This window comes from Bos mutus, chromosome 4, assembly GCF_027580195.1.
Source record: "Bos mutus isolate GX-2022 chromosome 4, NWIPB_WYAK_1.1, whole genome shotgun sequence".
NCBI classification, from domain to species: domain Eukaryota; kingdom Metazoa; phylum Chordata; class Mammalia; order Artiodactyla; family Bovidae; genus Bos; species Bos mutus.
Genome location: NC_091620.1, coordinates 109,210,518 through 109,237,741, shown reverse-complemented (window position 1 = coordinate 109,237,741; position 27,224 = coordinate 109,210,518). Strand labels below are relative to the sequence as shown.

The following is a 27,224-nucleotide window of genomic DNA, read 5'->3' as shown; positions in this document are numbered from 1 at the left end:
CTCTCATATCCATATATGACTACTGAAAAAGCCATAGCTTTGATTACATGGACCCTTGTCAGCAAAGTGATGTCTTTGCTTTTTAATATGCTGTATATGTTTGTCATAGCTTTCTTTCCAAGGAGCAGGCGTCTTAATTTCATGGCTGTAGTCAGCGTCCACAGTGATCTTGGAGCCCAAGAAAATAAAATCTGTCACTGCTTCCTCTTTCTCCCCCTTCTATTTGCCATGAAGTGGTGGGATCAGATGCCATGATATTAGTTTTTTGAATGTAGAGTTTCAAGCCAGCTTTTTCACCCTCCTCTTTCACCTTCATCAAGAGGCTCTTTAGTTCCTCTTAACTTCCTGCCATATGAGTGGTATCATCTGCATGTCTGAGGTTGTTGCTGTTTCTCCTGGTAGACTTGATTACATCTTGTGATTCATCCAGCCTGGCATTTTGCGTGATGTGTTCTGCATATAAGTTAAATAAGCAGGGTGACAGTATACAACTTTACATTCATAGAATCATAGAAACAAAGAGAATTCCAGAAAAACATTTACTTCTGCTTCATTGACTACTGTAAAGCATTTGACTGTGTGGTTTACAACTGTGGAAAATTCTTAAAGAGTTGGGAATACCAGACCACCTTAACCTGTCTCCTGAAAAATCTGTATGCTAGTCAAGAAGCAGCAATTGTTCATACAACTAGACATGGAACAACTGACTGGTTCAAAATTGAGAAAGGAGTACAAAGCTGTATGTCACTTGCTTATTTTAAGTGTTTTTACATTTAATGACAAATGAAGGAAAAGAGTGAATGCATGTAATGCAAATTGGTTTTAATGGAAAGAATACTGAATTTGGAATCATATGTTTATGTTCTATTTTGCTCCTTACTCTTGGAGAAGTAAGTCATTTGTCCTCAAATCTCAGCTTTCACATTCTTTTCTCAGTAAGATATTTCATGACTCCTCCCTGCATTCCCATACAAATGAAGTCTTTTCTGTTTTAGATTTTCTTTAGTACTTAAGCTTTTTCTTCAAAACGCTTTCTGTCTCTTGAAATGATACATTTCTATATTTGTCTACATTTGCTTATTAGTTCTTCCTCCTTGGATTACAATTCAGGGGAGTCGGGCTTGTATCATTTCATCACTACCTCCTCTGCCTTTGGCACAGGGCAGACATGTGATAGGCAGTCCATAAATATTTTTTAAGTAAATGAACAACTCACTGCTGTCTATCATATACCAAGTTATTTCCTTCACAGCTATAAAACTCTGCAACCTCACAGCTTACAGAGAGCCTTCTTTGAGAAAATCAGGACAAGACATGTTCCCATACTACCTTACAGATATATAGGACTGTTGAGTGTACAAAATTGTACGCTAACTTTTCTCTTGTTTCTCACAACTCTGTGAGATATTAGGCTGCTGCTGCTGCTGCTAAGTCGCTTCAGTTGTGTCTGACTCTGTGCGACCCCATGGACGGCAGCCCACCAGGCTCCTCTGTCCCTGGGATTCTACAGGCGAGAACACTGGCCTAGACTAAAAGACCCTACAGTTAGGACTGTGTGTTTTGACTTATATCTGGCTTAGTGCCTCGCACATACATATCTGACAAAGACTCAAAAAATAAAACCATTTCCAGTTAGTACTTTTTTTGAAGTGACATGTATAGAAACTTGGCATTTTTTTTAACAGCGTTTTAAAATCTCCTTGTTTTATTGAGAATATTCATTTATAAATAAAAATTGAGTTTACGGAATAAATTCTTAGTCATTTTTATTTAGTCCTTTATTCGTGTTCTGGTTAGGGTAAGACATTTGCCTGAGATCTGAATTCGTTTTGAAAGACAAGTGTATATGGACATAATCTCTTTCCAGTAAATCTTGCAGCTATTTCCATGCCTACATATGTTAACATTTTTATATTTGGCTTCCAAATGACAAACACAGATGGCTGTAGTCTGAATTTCAAGCATGTTTTGGAATAAATGTTTTTCCAGTAATATAAAGTGTATCATTTCACTATCAGATGATTAGCAATTAAATAGTTTCTGATTTTTGCTTATCTGCCATTTTTCAGGTTTAAGATAAAAAATAACTTTGATAGCTATTTATGATGTGATCTTGTTTTCTTTCTCATGTTTTTACAAAACAGATGTTTTCCTAAAAGGCTGTTATGGGTATTATTATTCTGAGAATTTAATTTTGTTGTTTGTTTGGTTTTTCTATTTGTTTTGTTCGTGGAGTAGAGAGATTATTGTGAGAAGGAGTATTTTATGTTTTAATTCATTGAATTACCACTTTGAATTCTGAGACGGTGGAACTTCTTTAGGTAGTGGGATCTTTATATCATCTTAGTTCTTAGGGTCTGTGGAACAGTGCTTAAAATGATTCCTCCATGTTAACTTTTGTGTAAGAAAAAATGCATTATCTTTTTTCCACTCATACAGCAGTGAACAAAAGTTCTTACCTTCATGGGGTTTACCTTTTGGTTAATTGTTGTGAAAAAATAATATGACTTCATTTAATCAATAACCTAGACCTGAAACAGTGTTTGATAATTTTTTGTCCTTAGAAGTGATTAGTTCTAAACACAGTAATAAAACTGTTTTACTTTTTATTCCGTATCTTTTATTAACTTTTTCACTAGGTTCATTTAATAATGGATACTGTTGTCTCAGACAGAGGTTTGTTTGGTTTTTAAAATCTTTTTATAGTGCATTATTTTAACAAAAATTTTCTTTTGTTATGTATTTGTATGTATAAACATTAAGTATAAATGTTATATATAACCCTACAGAGACGGAATTTTAAACAAAATCTTCAACTTTGTCCTGATATCCTCTGCTGTCTGAATATTTTTTTTTAATATCAAGAATGTCATTATTAATACGTTTTTGCTTTTGCATTCTTTCTGAGGGATCCTTTTAAAATGATATGCCTAGACTTCTGATTGCATTTACAGATAATATGTAACAGTGTTTCAGTTGAATTATTTTTAAGAATGAATTTCCTATTCAAAGTAGTTTAAATGCATTCCAGCAGCTTAATAATATACAAATAGAGGCAACTAGTCTTGCATCTGTTCCTTAAGCAGATAGCAGAATAACTGAATAGTTGTTCAACAGCTGGGGAAAAATTTTAAATGTGATGTATTTTTATGTTCTACAAGGTCAGTGATTAGATATTTCTCACTTATTAATTGGACATTTGTTAAGTAAATAGTACTTATCTATTAACTTTTCTTTACAGCAAACAAAAGTATAACATATGCTATATGTTATTCTAATATCTGTCACATAATCTGATAGTTAATGATATCAGCATTATCAAGATTTCTTTAGTACTTTATATTCTAAGACATTTACTGACCATCTTTGTAATTGTTCTAATTTATGTATTAATATGTTCATCTGTTTCCTCTTTTTAAGGCAAAAGGGCTTACACTTGTTCTTATGCTTTTCTTTCAGAATGACGGAGTTCAAATTAAATTTAGGAAGTGGTAGTTAATAGTTGCTTCATATAAAATTTAGAAAATTCACTGCAGCAAAAAGGAAATTTCATGTCAGCATAAGGAAAAATAGCTGTAATCTCTAGAGATAGACCAAAGTTGTTATGGTTATATTCTTCTAGTGTTTATCCATGCCTATATATATAAAGTTAATAAAATTTAAGGTAGATATAATTGTTGAAGGCTATGAGCCTGAGGCCTCTCTTATCTTTGTTAAAAGAGATGCACATAATTTTCCTCTTACTACTGCTGTGTCATAAACAATTATTAATAATGATTTACATTAATATTTTAATATTAATAATGGTTTACATTAGTATTATTTTAATTAATCCAGTATTGGCCAAAGTGTGTAATCTATACTTCTGATTTAGATAGTGATGAGATATTTTAGGTGATATGTTGTTGATCTAGTATTAAATAACAGTAGATAGTAGTGTTTAAAAAAAAAAAGGTTAACTACTTTGCAGGTTTCTTTAAGTCTATCTGCCTTATGACAAGCCAAAAGTCTGTCTGGTACTAATAGATTCTTAGCACCCCTCTACCATGTGTCTGTTTCTCTTAGAACCTTCAGCAATGTCTAGCTAAAATTTTAATAATATAGTTTTATATTTTATTGTATTCATTTTTGTTTCTTTTTTTTTTAACTCAAATGACATTGTCTTTTATGTCAAGGATTCAAAGTCTCCTTTTAAAATAAATCTGAATAAGAAAAATACACTAAAAAAAAAAAAGAAAGAAAAATACACTAGTTAAACATATTAAGTAAATGGTAAGTCTGGGTGACAACTGGAATATGGTATGCAAATGGTTAAGGGCTGGGAGGCACTATTGTTTGATACAATAATATTGATAAAAATATCTATAATTTTTCCCACTATAAATAAGGCTACATTGATCATTTGTATAGCTGAAGCTTTTTGCATGAAATAATTACATTTACTAGAATATGTAATTAGAATTTGCAGAAATTCCATAGAGTAAATGCATTTAGATTTCCTGTGTTTTCATATAATCTCATATGCAGAGATTATAGTTTTACTGAACAATGAATGAGGGCACCTGTTTTTTGTTCTTTTTATTCTCCCCAACTCTGGGCTAATTTCTTTCTTTAGACATGATATTTTCAGTTCTTCTCAATATTTGAATAGCATTCATTCAGAAATACCTGGTTTCTTTGCAATTCAGCAGTCATTCTTATATTAAAGACAGTATCCATTGTCCTTTATTTTATCATCATTTTAGTGATGGGTTTATCCTTTAAAGAAAATGACTCCAAAGCTACTTTTTTCTTAGTGGTGATAAAGAAAACTTATCTTTGACAATAATGATTTTTTTTTTTTTTTCTGTAGCTTGCCCAGTTTCGACAAAGGAAAGCTCAGTCTGATGGGCAGAATCCTAAGAAGCAGAAAAAAAAGAGAAAAACTTCAAGCAGTAAACATGACATGTCAGCATACCATGCTGTAAACATTGAGCAATCACAGAGTGATGAGACGTTTGTAAATAATTCTCAGAGATCAGGAACGGCCGTGCCTCCTGAATCCACAATAACGAGAGCTCTACACAGTGGAGAAATAGTTAAATGTGACCAGGTCTTCTCTGTTGAAGTAAGTATTCATCTCGATTTTTAAATAGTAGCATTCTAAGTATAAAGTTATTGTAATAACATCACTCATTAGTATCCCGTGTGGTTTTTGTGAGCTTGATTCAACACACATTTATTGAGCAACTGTAATACTCCAAAGATTGAGCACAGAGGATACAAAGATAAATACGACAGTCTCTGTACTTTAGGAAGGTCAGTCTAGTGGGGAAGGTAGACGTAAGACAGGTTAAATAGTCTGATGAGAGCTGTGCTAACAGCAATGCATATGGTGCCCTAAAGTGCCATGATTTGGGGGAATCCCCAAATTGGTCTTGTGTGTGTTACTTGGGAAAGTTTCCTGGAAGAGATAATAGAACCAGGTCTTGAAGTGTAAGTTAAAATTAGCTAGAGGCAAAGAAGTAGGACAGACAACCTCTGTGCTAAAGAATCAGCATTCTCAAAGACATGAAACAGTGTGATGTGTCTTGGAAGCCTTAAGTAGTTGAGTTTTAAATGGATATCCAAGTGACCCCGATAGGGTGGTGGTAAAGGTGAAGCACCTGGCCCATAGGAAGTTTTCCTCAATAAATGCTAATTTCCTTCCCCCCATTAATGGTGGAATTTCCAAGAATAAGGAGATGAGGGAGAGGTTAAGAGTGGATTGGGTGGTGGGTGGCATGGCAGTACTCCAACTAAGACCGAGCTTAGAGAACTGTGGGATGCTTAGGAGGAAGAGTGTTGGCCAAGGCATATGACGATTATAGTGTGGGTTGTGCGCTGGCATGCTTAGCTGGAAATAGGGTTTAGATGTATAGGCTTCTGTCAAGAGTCAGAGATGTCATAGAGATTTGCTGTTCATCATAGAAGTGGATCTTACTGAGCTTTTCCTGCTTAGAGTTTTTTGAGCATTTTGGATACATAGATGAATGTTTTTCATCATATTTGGGAAGTTTTCAGTCATTATACCTTCAAATACTCTTTCTCACGCCTTCTCCTTCTGTGTCTCCATTATGCATATGTTAGTACATTTGGTATTGCTGCCCAGATCTTTGATGATCTATTCTCTTTATTTACTTACACTGTTGCGTCGGGTCGTGGTTGCGTCACACAGGCTTTCTCCCTGTGGCACGCAGGCTCTCCAGTTGTGTTGCACAGACTCCAGGGTGCACGGGCATGGTTGCCTCACAGCATGTGGGATCTCAGTTTCCCTGACCAGGGACTGAACCCGTGTCCCCTCCATTGCAAGGCAGATTCTTAACCGCTGGACCACCAGGGAAGTCCTTGTTCTTTTTTTTTTTTAATTCTTTTTTTCCCTCAAACTGGGTAATTTCAGTTGAACTTTTTTGAAATTTGCTGATTCTTCTTCCTCCTCAGATCTGCTGGTAAACCCCTGTAGTGAATTTTACATTTCAGTTATTTTACTTTTAACTTCAGAATTTGATTGTTTTTATATATGTTCTTTTTTCTTTAATATTCCCTATTTAGTGAGGCATTGTTCTTATAACTTTCTTTAGTTTTTTAGGCATTGTTTCCTCCATTTATGTGACTTAAGAAATATGTAACTTAAAATCTTTGTCTAATAAGTACAATATTTATGTTTCCTTAGGGACAGTTTCTACCGACTACTGTTTTTCTTGGGTATGGCCCATATTTTCCTTTTTCTGTATAATTTTTTGTTGAAGTCTGGATCTTTTATGTAATAAAATATGACAACTGTGGTGCTTGATTTGATTTGAAGAATATTTTCATTTTCTGCCAGACAAATCAATACCTGGGCCCTTCTCTGGAATTTTAGCATTTCAAGTACAGAGTGTCTTGCTCACCGTTGTATCCTCAGTAGCACAGTTTTTAGTACACAATATGTGGCTCAGATGGTAAAGCGTCTTCCTGCAATGCAGGAGACCTGGGTTCAATCCCCGGGTTAGGGAAATCCCCTGGAGAAGGAAATGGCAATCCACTCCAGTACTCTTGCCTGTAAAATCCCATGGTTGGAGGAGCCTGATAGGTAACACTCCATGGGGTTGCAAAGAGTCAGACACGACTGAGCGACTTCAGTTTCATGCATTTAATCAGTAGTCCATTTAAAAGACTTTAGTGAGTGAACAAACCAAGAGGGCATACATCATGAAAGTATATTAGATTTAAAAGAGGGCCATGTACGTCATTTACAGGATTTTAGAATAGGAGTAAGCTTCTTATTTCTGTTCCTGGCATCAGTTACTACATCAGTGAGGAGATGGACTTGAAACTTGGTCTTGAGAGCTGAGTACACTTTCTCTACGTGTAGGTGAGAAGGGAGACAGTGATGCTTCATATTTGGTTGTTTATGGGTTTTGGTTTCTTTGGTTGTTTAGTTTTGTTTTTTGTGTGTTTTTTTGGGGGGGTCATTGGACAGGTACTTTGTTATCTTTCCCCATTTTGAAGGAATACTCTTCAGACTTCACTGTGTATACAGATCATGTGTGCGATCTTTTTAAAATACAGATTTCTAATTCAGCAAGTCTGGGTGGAACCCATGAGTCAAATTTTTTTTTAATTGAAATATAACTAATTTACAATGTTGTGTAGTTTCTGGTGTACAGCAAAGTGATTCAGTTATACATATATACATATTTAGGTACACTTTTTAATATCTTTTCCACTGTGGTTTATTACAAGGTATAAAATATAGCTCTGTGTGCTACACAGTAGCACCTGTTTTTTATCTATTTATATATAGTAGATTGTATCTGCTAATCTCAAACTTGTAATCTCTCTGTCCTGCCTTCTTTGGTAACCATGTTTGTTTTCTGTGTTTACGAGTTTGCTTCTGTTTTGTAAATAGGTTCATTTGTGTCATTTTTAAAGTGGTATCGTATGATTTTTGTCTTTCTCTGATTTACTTCTTTTGGTATGATAATCTCGAGGTCCATCCATGTTGCTGCACATGGTATTTCATTTTTTTATGGTTGAGTAATACTCTGTGTTCTGTGCCTGTGTGTGTATATCAAATTCTTTATCCATTCTTCTGTCGATGGACACTTAGGCTGTCTCTGTGTCTTGGCTGTTGTAAGTAGTGCTGCTGTGAACATCAGGGATGCATGTGTCTTTCTGAATTAGAGTTTTCTTCAGATATGATCCGAGAGTGTGATTGCTGGATCATATGGTAATCACCTGAAGTGTTATGTTGGCTGTGGGTTTGTCATAAATAGCTTTGATTATGTTGACATCTGTTCCCTTTATACCAACTTTGATAAGAGTTTTTATGATAAATGGATATTGCACAAAAATAAACTCAAAATGGATAAAAGACCCTGAATATTAGACTGGATAGTATAAAACTGAGGAAAATGTAGGCAGAAACTGACATAAATTGTAGCGATCTTTTTCGATCTGTTTCCTAGAGGAATGGACATAAAAGCAAAAATAAGCAAATGGGACCTAATTAAGCACAGGAGTTTTTGCACAGCAAAGGAAACCATAAACAAAACAAAAAGACAAAATACAGAATGGGAGATAATATTTGTAAATAATGTGACCAATAAGGGATTAATGTCCAAAATTTATAAACAGCTTTCTGCTCAATATCAAAAACACAAACCAATTGAAAGCTAGGCAAAGGACTAAATAGACACTTCTCCAAAGAAGATACACACATGGCTAAGAGGCACCTGAAAGGATGCTCAGCATCACTAATTATTAGAGGATGTAAGTCAAAACTATAGTAAGATATCCCCTCATACCAGTCAGAAGATAGCAAATTATAATCACTAAGTCTGTGAATCTGCTTCTGTTTTGTACGTAATTCATTTATATCATTATTTTTTAGGTTCTACATAAGAGTGACATCATATGTTATTTGTCTTTATCTAACTTCATTTAGTATAATAATCTCCAGGTCCATCAGTGTTGGCATAGAGGGCATTATTTCTTTCTTCTTATTGATTGGGTAATATTCCATTACATATATGTACTTTATTTTCTTGGGTTCCAAAATCACTGCAGATGGTGACTGCAGCCATGAAATTAAAAGACACTTGCTCCTTGGAAGAAAAATTATGACCAACCTACACAGCATATTAAAAAGCAGAGACATTACTTTGCCAACAAAGGTCCATCTAGTCAAAGCTGTGGTTTTTCCAGCGGTCATGTGTGCATATGAGAGTTGGACTATAAAGAAAGCTGAGCACAGAAGAAATGATGCTTGTGAACTGTGGTATTGGGAGAAGACTCTTGAGAGTCCCTTGGACTGCAGGGAGATCTAACCAGTCCATCCTAAAGGAAATCAGTCCTGAATATTCATTGGAAGGACTGATGCTGAAGCTGAAAATCCAATACTTTGGCCACCTCATGTGAAGAACTGACTCATTGGAAAAGACCCTGATGCTGGAAAAGATTGAAGGTGGGAGGAGTAGGGGATGACAGAGGATGAGATGGTTGGATGGCATCACTGACTCGATGGACATGAGCTTGAGCAAGCTCTGGGAGTTGGTGATGGACAGGGAAGCCTGGCGTGCTGTATGTAGTCCATGGGGTCGCAAAGAGTTGGACACAAAGATCACTGCAGATGGTGACTGCAGCTATGAAATTAAAAGACGCTTACTCCTTGGAATTAAAGTTATGACCAACCTAGATAGCATATTCAAAAGCAGAGACGTTACTTTGCCAACAAAGGTCCGTCTAGTCAAGGCTATGGTTTTTCCAGTGGTCATGTATGGATGTGAGAGTTGGATTGTGAAGAAAGCTGAGCGCCGAAGAATTGATGCTTTTGAACTGTGGTGTTGGGGAAGACTTTTGAGAGTCCCTTGGACTGCAAGGAGATCCAACCAGTCCATCCTAAAGGAGATCAGTCCTGGGTGTTCATTGGAAGGACTGATGCTAAAGCTGAAACTCCCAATACTTTGGCCACCTGATGCGAAGAGCTGACTCATTGGAAAAGACTCTGATGCTGGGAGGGATTGGGGGCAGGAGGAGAAGGGGATGACAGAGGATGAGATGTCTGGATGGCATCACCGACTCAATGGACATGTGTTTGGTTAGACTCTGGGAGTTGGTGATGGACAGGGAGGCCTGATGTGCTGCGGTTCATGGGGTTGCAAAGAGTCAGACACAACTGAGCAACTGAACTGAATTGAGCGACTGAACTGACTGACCAGGTCCTCTTTATTCATTCCTCTGTCAGTGGACATTTAGGTTGCTTCCATGTCTTGGCTGTTGTCACTGCAGTGAACATTGGAGCGCATGTATGCTTTGAACCATGGTTTTCTGCAGTTATATGCTCAGAAGTGGTATTACTGGATCTTACGGTAGCTCTATTTTTAATTTTTTAAGGAGCCTCCATATGATTCTCCATAGTATCTACCAATTTACTTTTTCCCATAAACTGTGTAGGAGGGTTCCCATTTCTCCACACACTCTGCTACATTTTTTGTTTGTACACTTTGTGATGATGGCCATTCTGACTGGTGTGAGGGGAAGGAATAGATAGAGAGTTTGGGATGGACGTGTACACTCTACTACATTTAAAATAGATAACCAACAAGGACCTACGGTATAGCACAGGGACCTCTGCTCAATATTCTCTAATAACCTAAATGGGAAAGAACTTGAGAAAGAATGGATGCGTTGGTTTGTATTAATATAACTGAATCACTTTGCTGTATATCTGAAACTAATACAACATTGTTAGTCAACTATAATCCAATATAAAATAATCAAAAATTTAAAAAACAGAATGGATGTTGATTTATATCAAATGCTTTTTCTGCATCTGTTGAGATGATCATACGTATTTTGTCTCTTTTCTGTCATGTGGTGTATCACATTAATTGATTTGCATCTGTTGAACCATCCTTGTGAACCTGGGATGAATCCAAATTAAACATGGTGCATGGTCCTTTTTAATGTGTTAGTGGGTTTGGTTTGGTTGTTTTGTTGAAAATTTTAAAATTTATATTCATCAAAGGTCAGTTCAGTTCAGTCGCTCAGTCATGTCCGACTCTTCGTGACCCCATGGGCTGAAGCACGCCAGACTTCCCTGTACGTCGCCAACTCCCGGAGCCCACCCAAACTCATGTCCATTGAGTCGGTGATGCCATCCAACCATCTCATCTTCTTGTCATCCCCTTCTCCTCCTGCCCCCAATCTTTCCCAGCATCAGGGTCTTTATAAATGGGTCAGTTCTTCACATCACGTGGCCAGAGTATTGGAGTTTCAGCTTCAGCATGAGTCCTTCCAATGAATATTCAGGACTGATTTCCTTTAGGATGGACTGGTTGGATCTCTTTGATGTCCAAGGGCCTCTGTCCCTCATCCAGGGTTACCATGTGTCTTAGTACGTGGTCTGTCCTAGAGAGTGCTTATATGTACTTAAAAAAGAATGTTTATTTTCGAGATGTAATGTCCAGAAAATATCAGTTAAGTCTACTTGTTCTGCTGTGTTGTTTATGATGTCTATTGTGTTTTTATTTTCTGCCTGGAAGACCTGTCCATTGATGTCAGTGGGGCATTAAAGTCTCCTATTATTATATTCCGCCAGTTTCTCCCTTTATGTCTGTTAATATTTGTTCTATTTATTTCAGTGCTCCTATATTGAGTGCAGGTATGGTTTGTATTTGTTGAATGAAAAAAGGAAATATCTAGGTCTCTTTTTTCACTTGTAAAATTAGATTCTTAGACAGTGAAAGCAGGGAAAATTTGGGTTTTCCCCTTGACTCCTCTTAGTACTTCTAAGCTGAGGGAAGCTTGGAAAAGACACTCACTTCTTCCCCAAATACCAGGGATAGGAGGATGAAGCAGAAATGTTTAAAAATTTTTTGTAATCTGCAACAGTGTTAATAACAACAGAAGTTAGTAATTTTCTTCAAGTTGTTACTATTTTTCTAGCACCAAGGTTGATGATTCTTGATCTTAAAGAAATTGAACTTTTTTAAGTAATAATTTAGAACTATTTTATTTAAAAGAAGTATAGGAATTAGAAGGATGATATCTTATTTGGTCCTCTTTCCTTAGAAGTGATTTGTAGTATGTTGAAAAACCTGTGTGAAAGTCCATCTTGGTACTTTTATACTTAGAAAATTGTCTAGTCATGCATTTTAGATGTTATTTAGCCATAGTGATTCATAATCAGAGTAGACTTTTTAAAAATGGAGTATTTTTTTCTTGGTTTTTAGTGATATTTTTGAGTTTTCTATAATAAGTTACCAATAGTAATGGGCTAATAAAGTACAGTATTTGGAAGGGGAGTTTTAGAAAGACCTTAAATAATCAGTTTTTGCTTTCTTTTTTAGCCGGAAAGTGAAATTTCAACCACAGCAGATGATTATAGTTCAGAGGTAAGAATAAGTAGCATTGTGATTAACATTTTATATTTTTAAAAATTATTGCTGATTATTAGTTTTTTATTACTTACAACTTACAACAACCACATGTTTCTATTATTTTATAAATATAATAAAAACTAGCATAGTATGATGTAAATAACCTGGAGAAGTTGAAGTTTGTGTTTTTCTGACTTTTTTCAGATTATCAATTAAAGTCTTAAATCTCTTTGAGTAACGTGGTCCTTAATTAGATGGAGACCTTGTTTTAGTTTCTAGGAAAGTGTTTGAAATTGGGTTTTGTTATAAGGTTATAATTAACACAGTAAACCTTTTATAATATAGGCTATTTTATTTTGTGTAATGTTATTTTACAAATGCTTGAATTCTAGTTAATTATGTAAAACCATTTATTGAAATTAATGTTGCAATAGTGACTTTTAGGTGATAAAGGCTAATGTGGGCATTGGGCGCTTTAGGAGATACTTTCCTTATGTGTTAAATAAATGTGCTGTTTATCTTTTTCGTTTAGACATGAATGTCATTTATTTTTGGTCCAAGATTTGAGGACATGGAAAACTTTTCTTACTGTGAATGGTTGAACAACTCAGTATATTCTATAAGTTTTCTTTGAATGTATTTATTTGATAATTGCTCTACGGAATTTTGTTGTTTTCTGTCAAACCTCGTATAAGTTTTGATTTATCGTAGTTGTCTAACAAAAAAAAAACACTTCATGTTCTTAAATGAACTTAATACTATTTTGGATTTCTAATGGGAGTAAGAACTGTTAGATTTCAAAAGTTTAAGGTGATTGAAAGCTGGGAATATATTTATTAGTGATTCTCATCAGGAAAATAATTAACCAATGTTAAATACATAAATTATTTCCTAATTTAAGCTACATAAAATTGCCTTTATGGGTAATATCTCAGTTTTAAATTACAGGTTGCAATTCAGAGAATCTGCCCTGTGACTTTAAATATGGATCTTAGATATGAAAACATTGCTTTTCTCTTCTATAGTAACTTACTTCTTAGAGCTTCTCAATTGAAAGTTTAAGATGGTTTGATGCTTGAACCAGAGGAGACTTTGGGGCAGTCTACGATTCCACAAAGTGCATTTTTTCTTTAGCAGTTCAGTTCAGTCATTCAGTTGTGTCTTTTGCGACCCCATGGACTGCAGCACACCAGGCCTCCCTGTCCATCACCAACTCCCGGAGTTTACCCAAACTCATGTCCATTGAGTTGGTGATGCCATCCAACCATCTCATCCTTGGCCGTCCCCTTCTCCTCCTGCCTTCAATCTTTCCCAACCTCAGGGTCTTTTCAAATGAGTCAGCTCTTCACATCAGGTGGCCAAAGTATTGGAGTTTCAGCTTCAACATCAGTCCTTCCAGTGAATATTCAGGACTGATCTCCTTTTGGATGCACTGGTTGGACCTCCTTACAGTCCAGGGGACTCTCAAGAGTCTTCTCCAACACCACAGTTCACAAGCATCATTTCTTCAGCGCTCAGCTTTCTTTATGGTCCACCTTGAACATCCATACATGACTACTGGAAAAACCATAGCCTTGACTAGATGGACCTTTGTTGGCAAAGTAGTGTCTCTGCTTTTGAATATGCTGTGTAGGTTGGTCATAACTTTTCTTCCAAGGAGTAAGCGTCTTTTAATTTCAAATTTCATGGTTGCAGTCACCATCTGCACTGATTTTGGAACCCCCAGAAATAAAGTCTGCCACTGTTTCCACTGTTTCCCCATCTATTTGCCATGAAGTGATGGGACTGGGTGCCATGATCTTAGTTTTCTGAATGTCGAGCTTTAAGCCAACTTTTTCACTCTACTGTTTCACTTTGATCAAGAGGCTCTTTTGAATTCTTCAGAAAGTTCTTCTTCACTTTCTGCCATAAGGGTGGTGTCATCTGCATATCTGAGGTTATTGATATTTCTCCTGGCAATCTTGATTCCAGCTTGTGCTTCATCCAGCCCAGCATTTCTCGTGATGTACTCTGCATATACATTAAATAAACAGGGTGACAATATACAGCCTTGATGTACTCCTTTCCTGATTTGGAACCAGTCTGTTGTTCCATGTCCAGTTCTAACTGTTGCTTCCTGACTTGCATACAGATTTCTTAAGAGGCAGGTCAGGTGGTCTGGTATTCCCATGTCTTTCAAAATTTTCCACAGTTTATTGTGATCCACACAGTCAACGGCTTTGACATAGTCAATAAAGCAGAAATAGATGTTTTTCTGGAACTCTCTTTGTTTTTCAATGATCCAGTGTATGTTGGCAATTTGATCTCTGGTTCCTTTGCCTTTTCTAAATCCAGCTTGAACATCTGGAAGTTCACGGTTCACATATTGCTGAAGCCTGGCTTGGAGAATTTTGAGTATTACTTTACTAGCGTGTGAGATGAGTGCAACTGTGCAGTAGTTTGAGCATTCTTTGGCATTGCTTTTCTTTGGGATTGGAATGAAAACTGACCTTTTCCAGTCCTGTGGCCACTGCTGAGTTTTCCAGATTTGTTGGCATATTGAGTGCAGCATTTTCACAGCATTATCTTTCGGGATTTGAAATAGCTCAACTGGAATTCCATCACCTCCACTAGCTTTGTTGTGTGATGCTTCCTAAGGCCCACTTGACTTCACATTCCAGGATGTCTGGGTCTAGGAGAGTGATCACACCATTGTGATTATCTGGGTTGTGAAGATCTTTTTTGTACAGTTCTTCTGTGTATTCTTGCCACCTCTTCTTAATATCTTCTGCTTCTGTTAGGTCCCTACCATTTCTGTCCTTTATTGAGCCCATCTTTGCATGAAATGTTCCCTTGGTATCTCTAATTTTCTTGAGGAGATCTCTAGTCTTTCCCATCCTATTGTTCTCTATTTCTTTACATTGATTGTTGAGGAAGGCTTTCTTATCTCTCCTTGCCATTCTTTGGAACTCTGCATTCAGATGGGTATATCTTTCCTTTCACTTCTCTTCTTTTCACAGCTATCTGTAATGCCTCCTCAGACAGCCATTTTGCTTTTTCGCATTTCTTTTTCTTAGGGATGGTCTTTATCCCTGTCTCCTGTACATTGTCATGAACCTCCATCCATAGTTCATCTGGCACTCTGTCTATCAGATCTAGTCCCTTAAATCTATTTCTCACTTCTACTGTATAATCATAAGGGATTTGATTTAGGTCATGTAGAATGGTCTAGTAGTTTTCCCTACTTCTTCAGTTTAAGTCTGAATTTGCCAATAAGGAGTTCATGATCTGAGCTACAGTTAGCTCCCAGTCTTGTTTTTGTTGACTGTGTGGTGCTTTTCCATCTTTGGCTGCGAAGAATATAATCACTCTGATTTTGGTGTTGGCCATCTGGTGATGTCCATGTGTAGAGTCTTCTCTTGTGTTGTTGGAAGATGGTGTTTGCTATGACCCGTGTGTTCTTGGAAAAACTCTATTAGCCTTTGCCCTGCTTCATTATGTACTCCAAGGCCAAATTTACGTGTTACTCCAGGTGTTTCTTGACTTCCTGCTTTTGCATTCTAGTCCCCTATAATGAAAAGGACATCTTTTTTGGGTGTTAATTCTAAAAGGTCTTGTAGGTCTTCATAGAACCGTTCAACTTCAGCTTCTTTAGCATTATTGATTGGGGCATAGACTTGGATTACCGTGATACTGAATGGTTTGCCTTGGAAACAAATAGAGATCATTCTGTCATTTTTGAGATTGCATCCAAATATTGCATTTTGGACTTTTTTGTTGACTGTGAGGGCCACTCCATTTCTTCTAAGGGATTCTTGCCCACTGTAGTAGATATAATGGTCATCTGAGTTAAATTCACCCATTCCAGTCCATTGTAGTTCTCTGATTCCTAAAATGTTGATGTTCACCCTTGGCATCTCCTGTTTGACCACTTCAAATTTGCCTTGATTCATGGACCTAACATTCCTGGTTCCTATGCAATATTGCTCTTTACAGCATCAGACCTTACTTCCATCACCAGTCATATCCACAACAGGGTGTTGTTTTTTCTTTTTACCAAAGTGAATTTTTTATAATCCAAGTCATGACAGATCTGACCATCTAATACATGCCTGTGAAATTTGTTTAAAATTTGTATAGCCATTTTCTCATATTGGGATAAGAAAATAAAATTTAACTTTTTTTAATATAGATTCAAAACCAAAGACATCAAAAATGTCATTTTCATGTTCTTTATGAAAATCTAAATTAATAATATTGGAAATTCTTACTACTGTGAATTTTTGCCTAAATATTTTAGATTTTAAAAATTGGTGGGAATTATGATTAGGTCACGAAAAGTTTATTGAAACTATATCTGATAGCTAGTAAGTATGATGTGTTTCAAAGTTAAGTAAAAATAATTTTAAATGTAAGTCTTAGAGATAAAAGTTAGAATATACTGAGCATGTTTCAACAGTAAGAACTATATTTTACATACATATGTACATTATTTTATATATTTACATATGTATTCCATAGGGCTTCCCTAGTGGCTCAGATGGTAAAGAATCCACCTATAATGCGGGAGACCTGGGTTCAGTCCCTGAGTTGTGAAGATCCCCTGGAGGAGGGCATGGCAACCCACTCCAGTATTCTTGCCTGGGGAATCCCCATGAACTGAGGAGCCTGGCAGGCTGCAGTCCATGGGGTCACAAAGAGACAGACACGGCTGAGTGACTAAGCACACAGCACACAGGTATTACATATATATGTATAGTTATATACATGAATATACAGTTGCACTCATCTCCCATGCTAGTAGGGTCATACTTAAAATCTTGCATGCTAGGCTTCAGCAGTATGTGAACCAAAGAACTTCCAGATGTCCAAGCTGGGTTTAGAAAATGAGAGGAGCCAGAGATCAAGTTGCCAACATTCGCTGGATCATAGAGAAATCAGGTGAATTTCAGAAAAACGTCTACCTCTGTTTCATCAGCTATACTAAAGCCTTTGACTGTGTGGATCATAGTAAACTGTGGACAGCTCTTAAAGAGATGGGAATACCATCCATCTTACCTGTCTCTTGAGAAACCTGTGTGCAGGTCAAGAAGCAACAGTTAGAACCGTGTATGGAACAACTGATTAATTCAGGATTGAGAAAGGAATATGACAGTGCTGTCTGCTGTCACCATGTTTATTTAACCTATACGCTGAGCACATTGTGAGAAATGCCTGGTTGGATGAGTTACAAGTTGGAGTCAAGATACGTGGGAGAAAGATCAACAACCTCAGATATGTGAATGATACCATTCTAATGGCAGAAAGCAAAGAGGAACTAAAGAGCCTCTTAATGAGGGTGAAGGAAAAGAGTGAAAGAGCCAGCTTAAAACTAAATATTAAAGAACTAGGATCATGGCATCCAGCCCCATTACTTCATGGCAAATGGAAGGGGAAAAGGGGAAACAGTAACCAATTTCCTCTTTGGTCTGTAAAATCACTGTGGATGGTGACTGTAGCCATGAAATCAGAAGACGATTGCTTCTTGGCAGGAAAGCTATGACAAACTTAGACAGTGTATTGAAAAGCAGAGACATCACTCTGCTGACAAATGTCCATACAGTCAAGGCTATGATAGTCTTCCCGATGGTCACATATGGTTGTGAGAGCTGGACCGTAAAGAAGGCGGAGTGCTGAAGTATTGATGCCTTTGACTTGTGGTGCTGGAGGAGACTCTTGAGAGTCCCTTGGACTGCAAGGAGATCAAACCAATCAATTTTAAGGGAAATCAACCCTGAATATTCATTGGAAGGACTGATGCTGAAGCTCCAGTATTTTAGTCACCTGATGCGAACAGCCAACTCATTGGAAATATCCCTGATGCTGGGAAAGATTGAGAGCAGAAGAAGGGTGCATCAGAGGACATGATGGCTGGATGGTGTTGCTGATTCAGTGGTCGTGAGCTTGGACAAACTAAAGGAGATGGTGAGGGACAGGGAGGCCTGACGTGCTGCAGTCGTGGGGTCTCAAAGAGTGGAACACAACCATGTGACTGAACAAAAGCAATATACATGAATAATTGTGCACATAATATATACCAATTCATACATATATATTTTTTAAAACCAATTTTCAGGAAAAGATACTTTTACTGTGTGACCAGTCCTCTGCTGCTTTTTCTGATGCTGACCACTAATAGTTTGAAAATAGTTTGAAAAATATTAGTGATTTAGAAGTTTACATTGAAAGATAATTATCAAATAATCTTTGACAGATTTGAATCATAATCCTTTTAATATTATCCATTTGGGGCCTCGATTCATAATGGATTATACTTTGAAAAACTTACATATTTTAATTTGTCTATTAATACAGTAGAAAAATTCATGATCTGTGAAACATTTGATGATGTCATATCAAGATTGCTAAAATGGATACTGGCTTCAATCCATGATCCTCTGGACTAGTTTTGGGTCTCAAGCCAGTTGATTTAATTATATTGGATTGACCGAGATAGAATTTCAGGGAACTTCTAATCCATATTACGTGTGTTAGAAGACAGAAAAATCTTCATTAGTTCAGTTTTATAAACTAAGGAATACACAACATTGTCAGTAATCCCTAGCCGCGTTAGGCATTACTGATACAACATGGTAAATTAAATGCATTTCAATAAAAAGTAAAAAATAAACCAAGGAATAAATCTCACATTATAATACTCTTCATATTAGAACTCTTAGAGATTACTTCTGAGTAATACCCCTCAAAAATGAAATTCCTTTCTAAGCAACACATAACTACAAATTACAGATTTGCAAAGTTTAATAATCTTGGCTGCTCTGGTTTGCATTTGATTAATTTTAAAATTTCAAAACTATATCGTTTTAATCATAAGACACAATTATGTTGTATTTTGTCTAAATATCATTGCATTTTTCTGCTGCATAGGGAAATAAGGTGATATAAAAAGGCAGGGGCTTTGGAGCCCAGAAAGTGTGTGTTCATATTTCTGATCTCTGAGCTGTTTGAAGCTGGATACCTCACTTAAACTCTGAAATACAGCTTCCTTACCTGTAAAGTGGTGGAAATAGTATCTATCTCACAGGGTTGTTGTGAGGGTTATTTGGTGATCTTAATGTTTGATACTTGAAAAACAATGAGCAAAAAAAATTTTTTTACAGTCCTTCAACGGAAGTATGCTTTTCTTCACACTAAGTTTGTAAGAAATGAATTTAACAAATTATTCTCAGAAGGATTTCAGATTCCAATTATATGTTTAATTAAAACTAGCTTGGAAATTTTATTTTGTAGATATGGTATGCGCTTAATGTTCTTGACTTCTATGATTAGTATTCTCCTTGGCTTAAAAAATGGTTTCAGGTCTAGAAAGCATTAGTCAGATAATTTTATCCTATGACCTAAGATCTGTTCTGTATTAAAATATATTCAGTTATGTGTACTAGCGAAATCAGACTAAATGGAAAATACCCTTTTTACAAATTAATTCAAATTATACATAATCTTTTCAGTTCTTGGAGAAGGGACATTTCATATCTCAAATACCATGTTTACATAAAATATTTTTAGTGATACCCTTTGAGCAGGGTTATTTGGGAAAAGTCAGAAGTGCTACAGGCAATACATAGACATAAAACAAGTAAATAAATATGCTTTGCTGTGTGTAGAAAGATGAAATAATAGGAGAGCATACAGTCTCATTATGGATTTCATTATTCAGATTCCATTATTCAGTATTTCTTAACCAAGTCACCTACACGACTTACGACATTTTTGAAATAACTGACCCGGATTGGAGATATAGACTATAGCCAGCCATTGAGTAATGTGAACTTAGCCTTTCAACAGCCTTTCACCTTTGGCTTGGATTTCTTTCTTTCTTTTTTTTTAACTTCACCATTTTAAAAATTTTCTCCCTGCCTGCCTCTGCTCTGTTAAGGTATAATTTGTTTATTGAAGGTGTACAACGTGGTGCTTGATACTTAACTTTGAATGAATGATCTTAGCCGCCTTAGTTTCTTGGCTCTAATCCAAGAGTCAGCTAGGCACACTGAAGTCCTGTAATTTTTATGAACTTTCTCAACTATCAGATTCTACTTTTTATTAAAACATCCATTATTTAAATTTTTATACACACATCAGATTAAGTATAAGAGTAAAGTATTAATCATTAATAAAAGATAAGTTATTCTTCTGTTTTTGAACTGATGTTCACTGAAAAGTTTTTGTGTGAAGAACATAGTTACAAGATAAAGAGTGATCTTTCCTCTGATTTTCTTCTGAATAGCAGTATTTTTAGGAAATGATACCCTATAGAACATTTTAAAATTTAGAATGCACCCTATGTACTTTCCCAAATCTTCAGGTTGTCTACACAGGTAGAGTAACTTGTGATTCAACAAGACTGTATTGGTATAACCTAAAGGTTAAATACTTTTGACAGATGCCACAGTGAAGAAGGACATTAAGAAAAGTTATTATTTTTTAGTTGCAGGAGTCTGTTCATCTAATCTTCATGTTTCAAGTTATTAATGTACTTTCATATTATGGTTTATATAGTATTGCTTTAAAAGGCTATTGTAAGAGGATGAGACAAATGCTCTACCCTTTAGGTACCAGTGAAGTAATTATCTAGATTTAAAAACATAATAATTTATTGCTATTAATGATCCTCATATTCTGAGGAGTGTTTCTGTTTTAACTTTGAAATATAGTTTGTTTTAGTTTAGTTCTGGTGTATAATCTTTTATTACCCACTTACATGATACTAAATTTTTTAAAACTATTAATATTGACAGGATTTTTATATTTATTATAATAAGACAATTAAGTTTTGAAAACAGTCATGTAGTATTTTATGCATAGAAGCCAATGCATATGAGTAGCTCAAGTATAAAATGTGCTCAACTTACAGAAAATTTAGGCTGAGTGTTGGCTATGTAGTGTGTTTGTATATACAGTTAAAATAAATAGATAACTAATTTATGTAATAGTGATATCATCACCACTTAAAGGACTATCCTTTGCTTGGTATGATATTTGAAAATATTCATAAAATCCATTTAATTACTGTTACCCTAAAGGAAAAGTTTTAGTAGACATTTATCAACGTGCTGCGTAACGGGTGAGGTGGGAGCTGGAAGGTAGGTTCAGAATGGGGGAGACCCGTGTATACCTGTGGCCAATTCATGTTGCCGTACGGCAAGAAGCAGCACAATACTGTAAAGCAATTATCCTCCAATTAAAATAAATAAATTTTTTAAAAATCAAGGAAAGCTAATTGAAATTTAGATGAATTTAATTGAAAGTTATCATAAGTGACTTTATTAATAATCGTAATAAAGTTAGCACTGCTGTGTTTTGATAGTTTTCACAAATCACAATAATGCGTTGGCATAAAGGCGAATTGTTTTAAACTTTGGTTTTGTTTTCTGAAATTATCCTTGGTGAAAAGCAAAGGAATCAGACTTTATAAAGAACTCTTAATTAGGATCATCCCCCCTTTTATAGTGTTGTGATCCACGTAGATCTAATCCTAATTCTAGGATATTCTATGTATTTCAGTATTGAAAGCTTCATAACTTGGATTCTGTTAACATAGAATGTGAAAAATTAAGATGTAAGCAAGAATGAAGTTCAGTTGTTTGCTGTTAGGGGGAAGGAAGGGATTATTGAGTAGATTAATTGATTTGAAATTAATCTGCCTCCAGGTTGGCCTCAGAGACCTATTCTGCCAACTTTCTTCCTCCTACCACAAAATGCCAGTGATAGAGGCATTTGTATTGTGGAGAGTCTCCACGTCTGTCAGGGTTGGCAAGGCTCTCATAGTACCCCCAGGCGAAAGTTCTTGGGGGAGTTTTCCTCAGCTCTTCATCTCCTCTTCCTTCTTCACTTGCTCTCCAGTAGACTTAGACCAGTAAACAGTTTTACTTTTAAATCAATAGGGCTTTATCAAAAAACAATTATTTACATGATTTTAGGTCTTTGTAGAGGAGGATCTAGGACAGAAGAGAAACTGCTTGGAGTGTTAATTCACTTAAATGGAAATGTATACAGCACACTGCCGTTTTCATTGTAAGCACTCAAATGTGTGAGGAGTCAGTGGCATTTGAAACAGTCATAATGTTTTTTAGATGTTTAAATTTAATCACTGTGTTTGTTTTTGCCAGTGTGGCATTTTCCTTAGGCATAAGAAAAGCATGAATACAGTTAGCACAAATCAATTTTTAGCTTTAAATAAAATTCTAAAATCATAATATTTCAGGAAATTGTTTTTGTACAGGTAAATGGTTGCGGTTTTGTGATGAGAACAGGAAAGCCTACAAATTTATTAAGGGTACAGTATTTAAAACTACTTATGATACTAATGTTTCATTCTATTTAAAGCTGGTTACTAACAAAGCTTTTTCCTGCATGTATTTCTTTCTGTGTGTGATTTCTAAATGCTTTTAATGTGTAACAAAACAAAATTATCCACCTTTTGTTATAAAACTCAGTTGTAACAGAATTTGCAGATATCTTGTTTTTGCTCTTGAGGTATTTATCACATTAACAACAAAGTAGGTTGTCATGCTGGTAAATTCCCAGGTGATGCCTTTGCTGTGGGATTCAGTTTTTGAATCTCTTTTCCCGAGAAAATGTTGCTAGTACTGAATTATTTAAAATCTGTGTTGGTGTAGGAAGAAGAATTTGGTGTTGATGATTCTTACTCTGAACATGGAGCACAGTACAATCAGACCCACCTAGAGATGATGGAAAGTGAATTGGCTGGGAAACAGCATGAGATTGAAGAGCTCAACAGAGAACTAGAAGAAATGAGGGCTACCTATGGGACTGAAGGGCTGAAGCAGGTGTGTTTAACTTATGTGGCTTTCATTTTGTTACTCACAAAACAAAAATAGGAAATTTGAATGATAGTATAGATACATTCTGGAGAAGGCAATGGCACCCCACTCCAGTACTCTTGCCTGGAAAATCCCATGGACGGAGGAGCCTGGTAGGCTGCAGTCCATGGGGTCGCTAAGAGTCGGACATGACTGAGCGACTTCCTTTCACTTTTCACTTTCATGCATTGGAGAAGGAAATGACAACCCACTCCAGTGTTCTTGCCTGGAAAGTCCCAGGGACGGGGTAGCCTGGTGGGCTGCCGTCTATGGGGTCACGCAGAATCGGACACGACTGAAGCGACTTAGCAAATAGATACATTCTTTAAAGATGGGGTTTTTAAATGGTGACTTAGAGTCACCTTGTGATATTTGTCCTTACGTATATCATAAACAGCATTGCTTAAAACTAGTCCATTAATAAGCTTAAATATAACATAGATGTTTTATTAAACTTTATGAGATACCTAGGATGAAATCACTTCAGTATGGATGGATGGATGTTTTTGTAATCAGCCTGAGAGAAACTTAAATTGTAAACCACGTCAATACATTATGACTTAGACTCATTAAACCTGTCAGCAGGTCTTTGTAAATAACTTCTTATAGTTAAAATGACATGTTAGTTTGTGGCAGTCAGTTATGAAAAGAAGGTGAAATAAGACATTGATGAGGATGACAGAATATATTTCAGTTTCACCTTCTTTAGAAACAAGTAAGGCTTAAGCATGGCCATCATGGTAATACCTACAAACATTGGAGCATCCCTAAATATAAAGACACTTGTCCTTCTAGAAGTAGATATACGGGTAAGTCAAATCTAATGTATTTTGTTCCCTAGTTCAGATAATCTTTTTAGAGTTGGTTTGGAAGTAAAACTAATTGTTGCAAGATAATAGCTTTCAAATATGGAAAAGACTGCTTACAAATTGTAATAACTCTGCCAATGCATTTTGAATATCTTATTTTTGAAGTTACCTGTACTAATGTTTAGTTTTGTTAAAAAAATAAGTGTAACACTTTTAATTTTCACTGATGTCTTTCAGTTGCAAGAATTTGAAGCTGCCATTAAACAGAGAGATGGCATCATAACCCAGCTCACTGCAAATTTACAACAGGCAAGACGAGAAAAGGATGAAACGATGAGAGAATTTTTAGAGTTGACAGAGCAGAGTCAAAAATTACAGATTCAATTCCAGCATGTAAGTATGACTAGTAGAAGAAAATTTATTAAATTTTTAATAATGAATTAAATCTTTTTCTCATGTTTTCTAGAACAAATATAAGCTTGTTTAAAGGTCGTGTTTGCTTATTAATGTATTATGTTGAAAAAACTGGTAAATACTTGTTATATTAACTAGGAATTTAATTCATACTTCTTGAGTGGTTTTATGCTATTAGTTTCTTTATACTTCTTCCTTATCTATATTTTAAAATCTTATAAGTTTGATAAGGTGAATTTTCGCAGAAATTAACCTGTAGTTATATCCTTTGTCTAAAGGATGTCTGAAGTCATACCCTGGTATGACTTTATTTTAGTTAGGTTCTAGAATGTAACTTGATTGAATATATTCCATTTACCTTTAATAAGATTCATAGGAAACTAGTGGAATTAATCAACGTTTCTGATGATGAGCAACAGAAAATAATTTGAGAAAAGGGAGGAATCTGTCAGCTTAAATAATGTACCCATGTTTATCTGATCAGCTATGAAAACGTGTTGGCTGGAGTCTCAAACCTCTGAATCCAGCACACGTCCCAGAGAACAACTATTAGCCAAGCAACACCAACAAAGGATGTCCATTCCTTGGTGCACTGATTTAAGAATTTAATATTTTGGGGTTTCTTTATATTTTCAAGTTACAGGCTAGTGAAACTCTGAGAAACAGCACGCATAGTAGCACAGCTGCCGATTTACTACAAGCCAAGCAGCAGATCCTCACTCATCAGCAGCAGCTGGAAGAACAAGACCACCTATTAGAAGATTATCACAGAAAGAAAGAAGACTTCAAAATGCAAATTAGTTTCTTGCAAGAGAAAATCAGAGCATATGAAATGGTATGTTTATTTGAAGGAAGTCAGCCAGTGTACAGCAACTTAACAGTTGACTTTAAAGCTTTTTATCCAAATGTTTATCTTTTTGTTATACACATGAATCACAAAGTTTCATAATTCAGAAAAGTTCTTTAAACATGAAAAATAATTTATTTCAAAAACAATTGGGAGTCTTCCAGTAATAGGTATTAAGATAATACTCATTACTGAGTTCTTTGAAAGTAATCAGCTTATGTTAAACTGAGTCCTCAGGAGAATCCATATATATAACCAGAACTTCTGTCCTTTTTTCTTTGTCATCTAAAGATGTTTCTACTCATTTTAGCCATGGTTATGTAATTCTGTAAATATTTTCATGGCAAAATGAAATTTTATGGATTTTAGTTAGAAAAAGGGCTTCCCTGATGGCTCAGATGGTAAGAATTGGCTTGCAATGCAAGAGACCTGGGTTCAGTCTTTGGGTGGGGAAGATCCCCTGGAGGAGGAAATGGCAACCCACTACAGTATTCTTGCCTGGAAAATTCCATGGCAGACGAGCCTGGAGGGCTGCAGTCCATGAGGTTTCAAAGAGACAGACACGACCGAGCGACTAACACACACTTCAATTAGAAAAAAATACAGATTCTCTTTATTCGTGGTAGTTAATGTGTTACATAAAGTTGCCTGGAACACTTATTCAATAATTGATGCTCCCAGGTGTGTGTGTATATACACACACACACACATACATATCATATAGATTTTTTTTACCCTTTCCACTGTATTTTATTTTTTAATTTTCTTGAAGTATATTTGACTTACAACATTGTGCATATCATACAGATTGTAATATTAAATCCTAAAAAGATTCTGGTAGATTATAGCTTGAAAGAGACATGAAAGTCAAAAGTGTTAAGTGACTGGTCTAAAGGTAGCACCTTCCCCTCCTCCTAATTGCGATTCAAACTCTATTGGGCTAGCCCAGAGCCAGAAGTTTTTACAGTACACTCCACTACTGCCTAGCACCTCCATCCTCATGGTCTCCTTCCTTGTTCTCTCGCCTTGCTCATCTTGCTTGACATCATCTTAGCTTGAATCATGAATGTCCAGCAGCTCAAGTTTTTTACCATTCTGTGTACTTCTACAAATGACTGAGTATTGATTTGGGAGTTATCTATAAATTTAAACAAGTAGGCAGGTTCACACATGTGGAATCCTTGAATAATGAGGCCAGACTAAACATACAGTACAGTATTTTTTGTAATTTAGGCAGTTCTTCTTCAAGATGTTGAGAAATTAGCACAACAAGACTACTGTTTGGATAACAATAAAAGTATTAGTTATCATTTGTTTTTGTTTACTTGGTATCAGGAAACCCTCAAAGCATCTTACACATATTATATTATCTCATTGAATCATCACAGCAATCTTATGAGGCAAATACTATTATCACCCCCATTTTTCAGATGAGGAAGTTAAAGCAAAGCAAGACGAAGTAAATTGCCCAGATATACAGGTAATACATTGGTAGAGCCAGCTTTCAAATCTGTGTAGTCTTATTCCAGAGACTGTCGCTTAGGGAAATTAGAAATGTACAATTTTAAGATATTGAAGTTATAAAATGCACATGATTTACAACCAAAGTAACTTAAAAATCATTATGTAGATGTTTATAGAACACTTGTTTTGCATCAGGCTCTTGCAAGAGATAGTGATGCTTAAATGTGCTTTTTTCTTCACTAAAACTCGTGGTATACAAGGCATCCCAAAACAAGGCTAAGTATGAGTAAAAAGTGTTTTGAAAATTCTGGGCAGGTCTGGCTTCATAAGGGAAGTGATTCAGGGTAGGCTTAGCAGGGAAGTAATATTTGAGGTAAGTCTGTAAATTAGAACACTTCCCTTTCATTGAATTTTGTTTTCCTCATAATTGGTGCAATATATGCCACAC

General features: G+C 35.8%; 1 protein-coding gene across 4 annotated transcripts in view; it reads left to right on the top strand.

The window, feature by feature from the left end:
• AKAP9 (A-kinase anchoring protein 9) overlaps positions 1-27,224 on the top strand; it is a 166,543-nt gene that overhangs the window by 19,074 nt on the left and 120,245 nt on the right. For all 4 annotated transcript variants that reach the window (XM_070369878.1, XM_070369877.1, XM_070369876.1 and 1 more), the window contains exons 2-7: positions 4,853-5,107; positions 12,354-12,398; positions 22,642-22,695; positions 23,039-23,209; positions 24,289-24,444; positions 25,103-25,300. In XM_070369878.1, the coding sequence (XP_070225979.1) occupies positions 4,853-5,107; positions 12,354-12,398; positions 22,642-22,695; positions 23,039-23,209; positions 24,289-24,444; positions 25,103-25,300 (879 nt within the window). The remainder of the gene's footprint in view (positions 1-4,852; positions 5,108-12,353; positions 12,399-22,641; positions 22,696-23,038; positions 23,210-24,288; positions 24,445-25,102; positions 25,301-27,224) is intronic.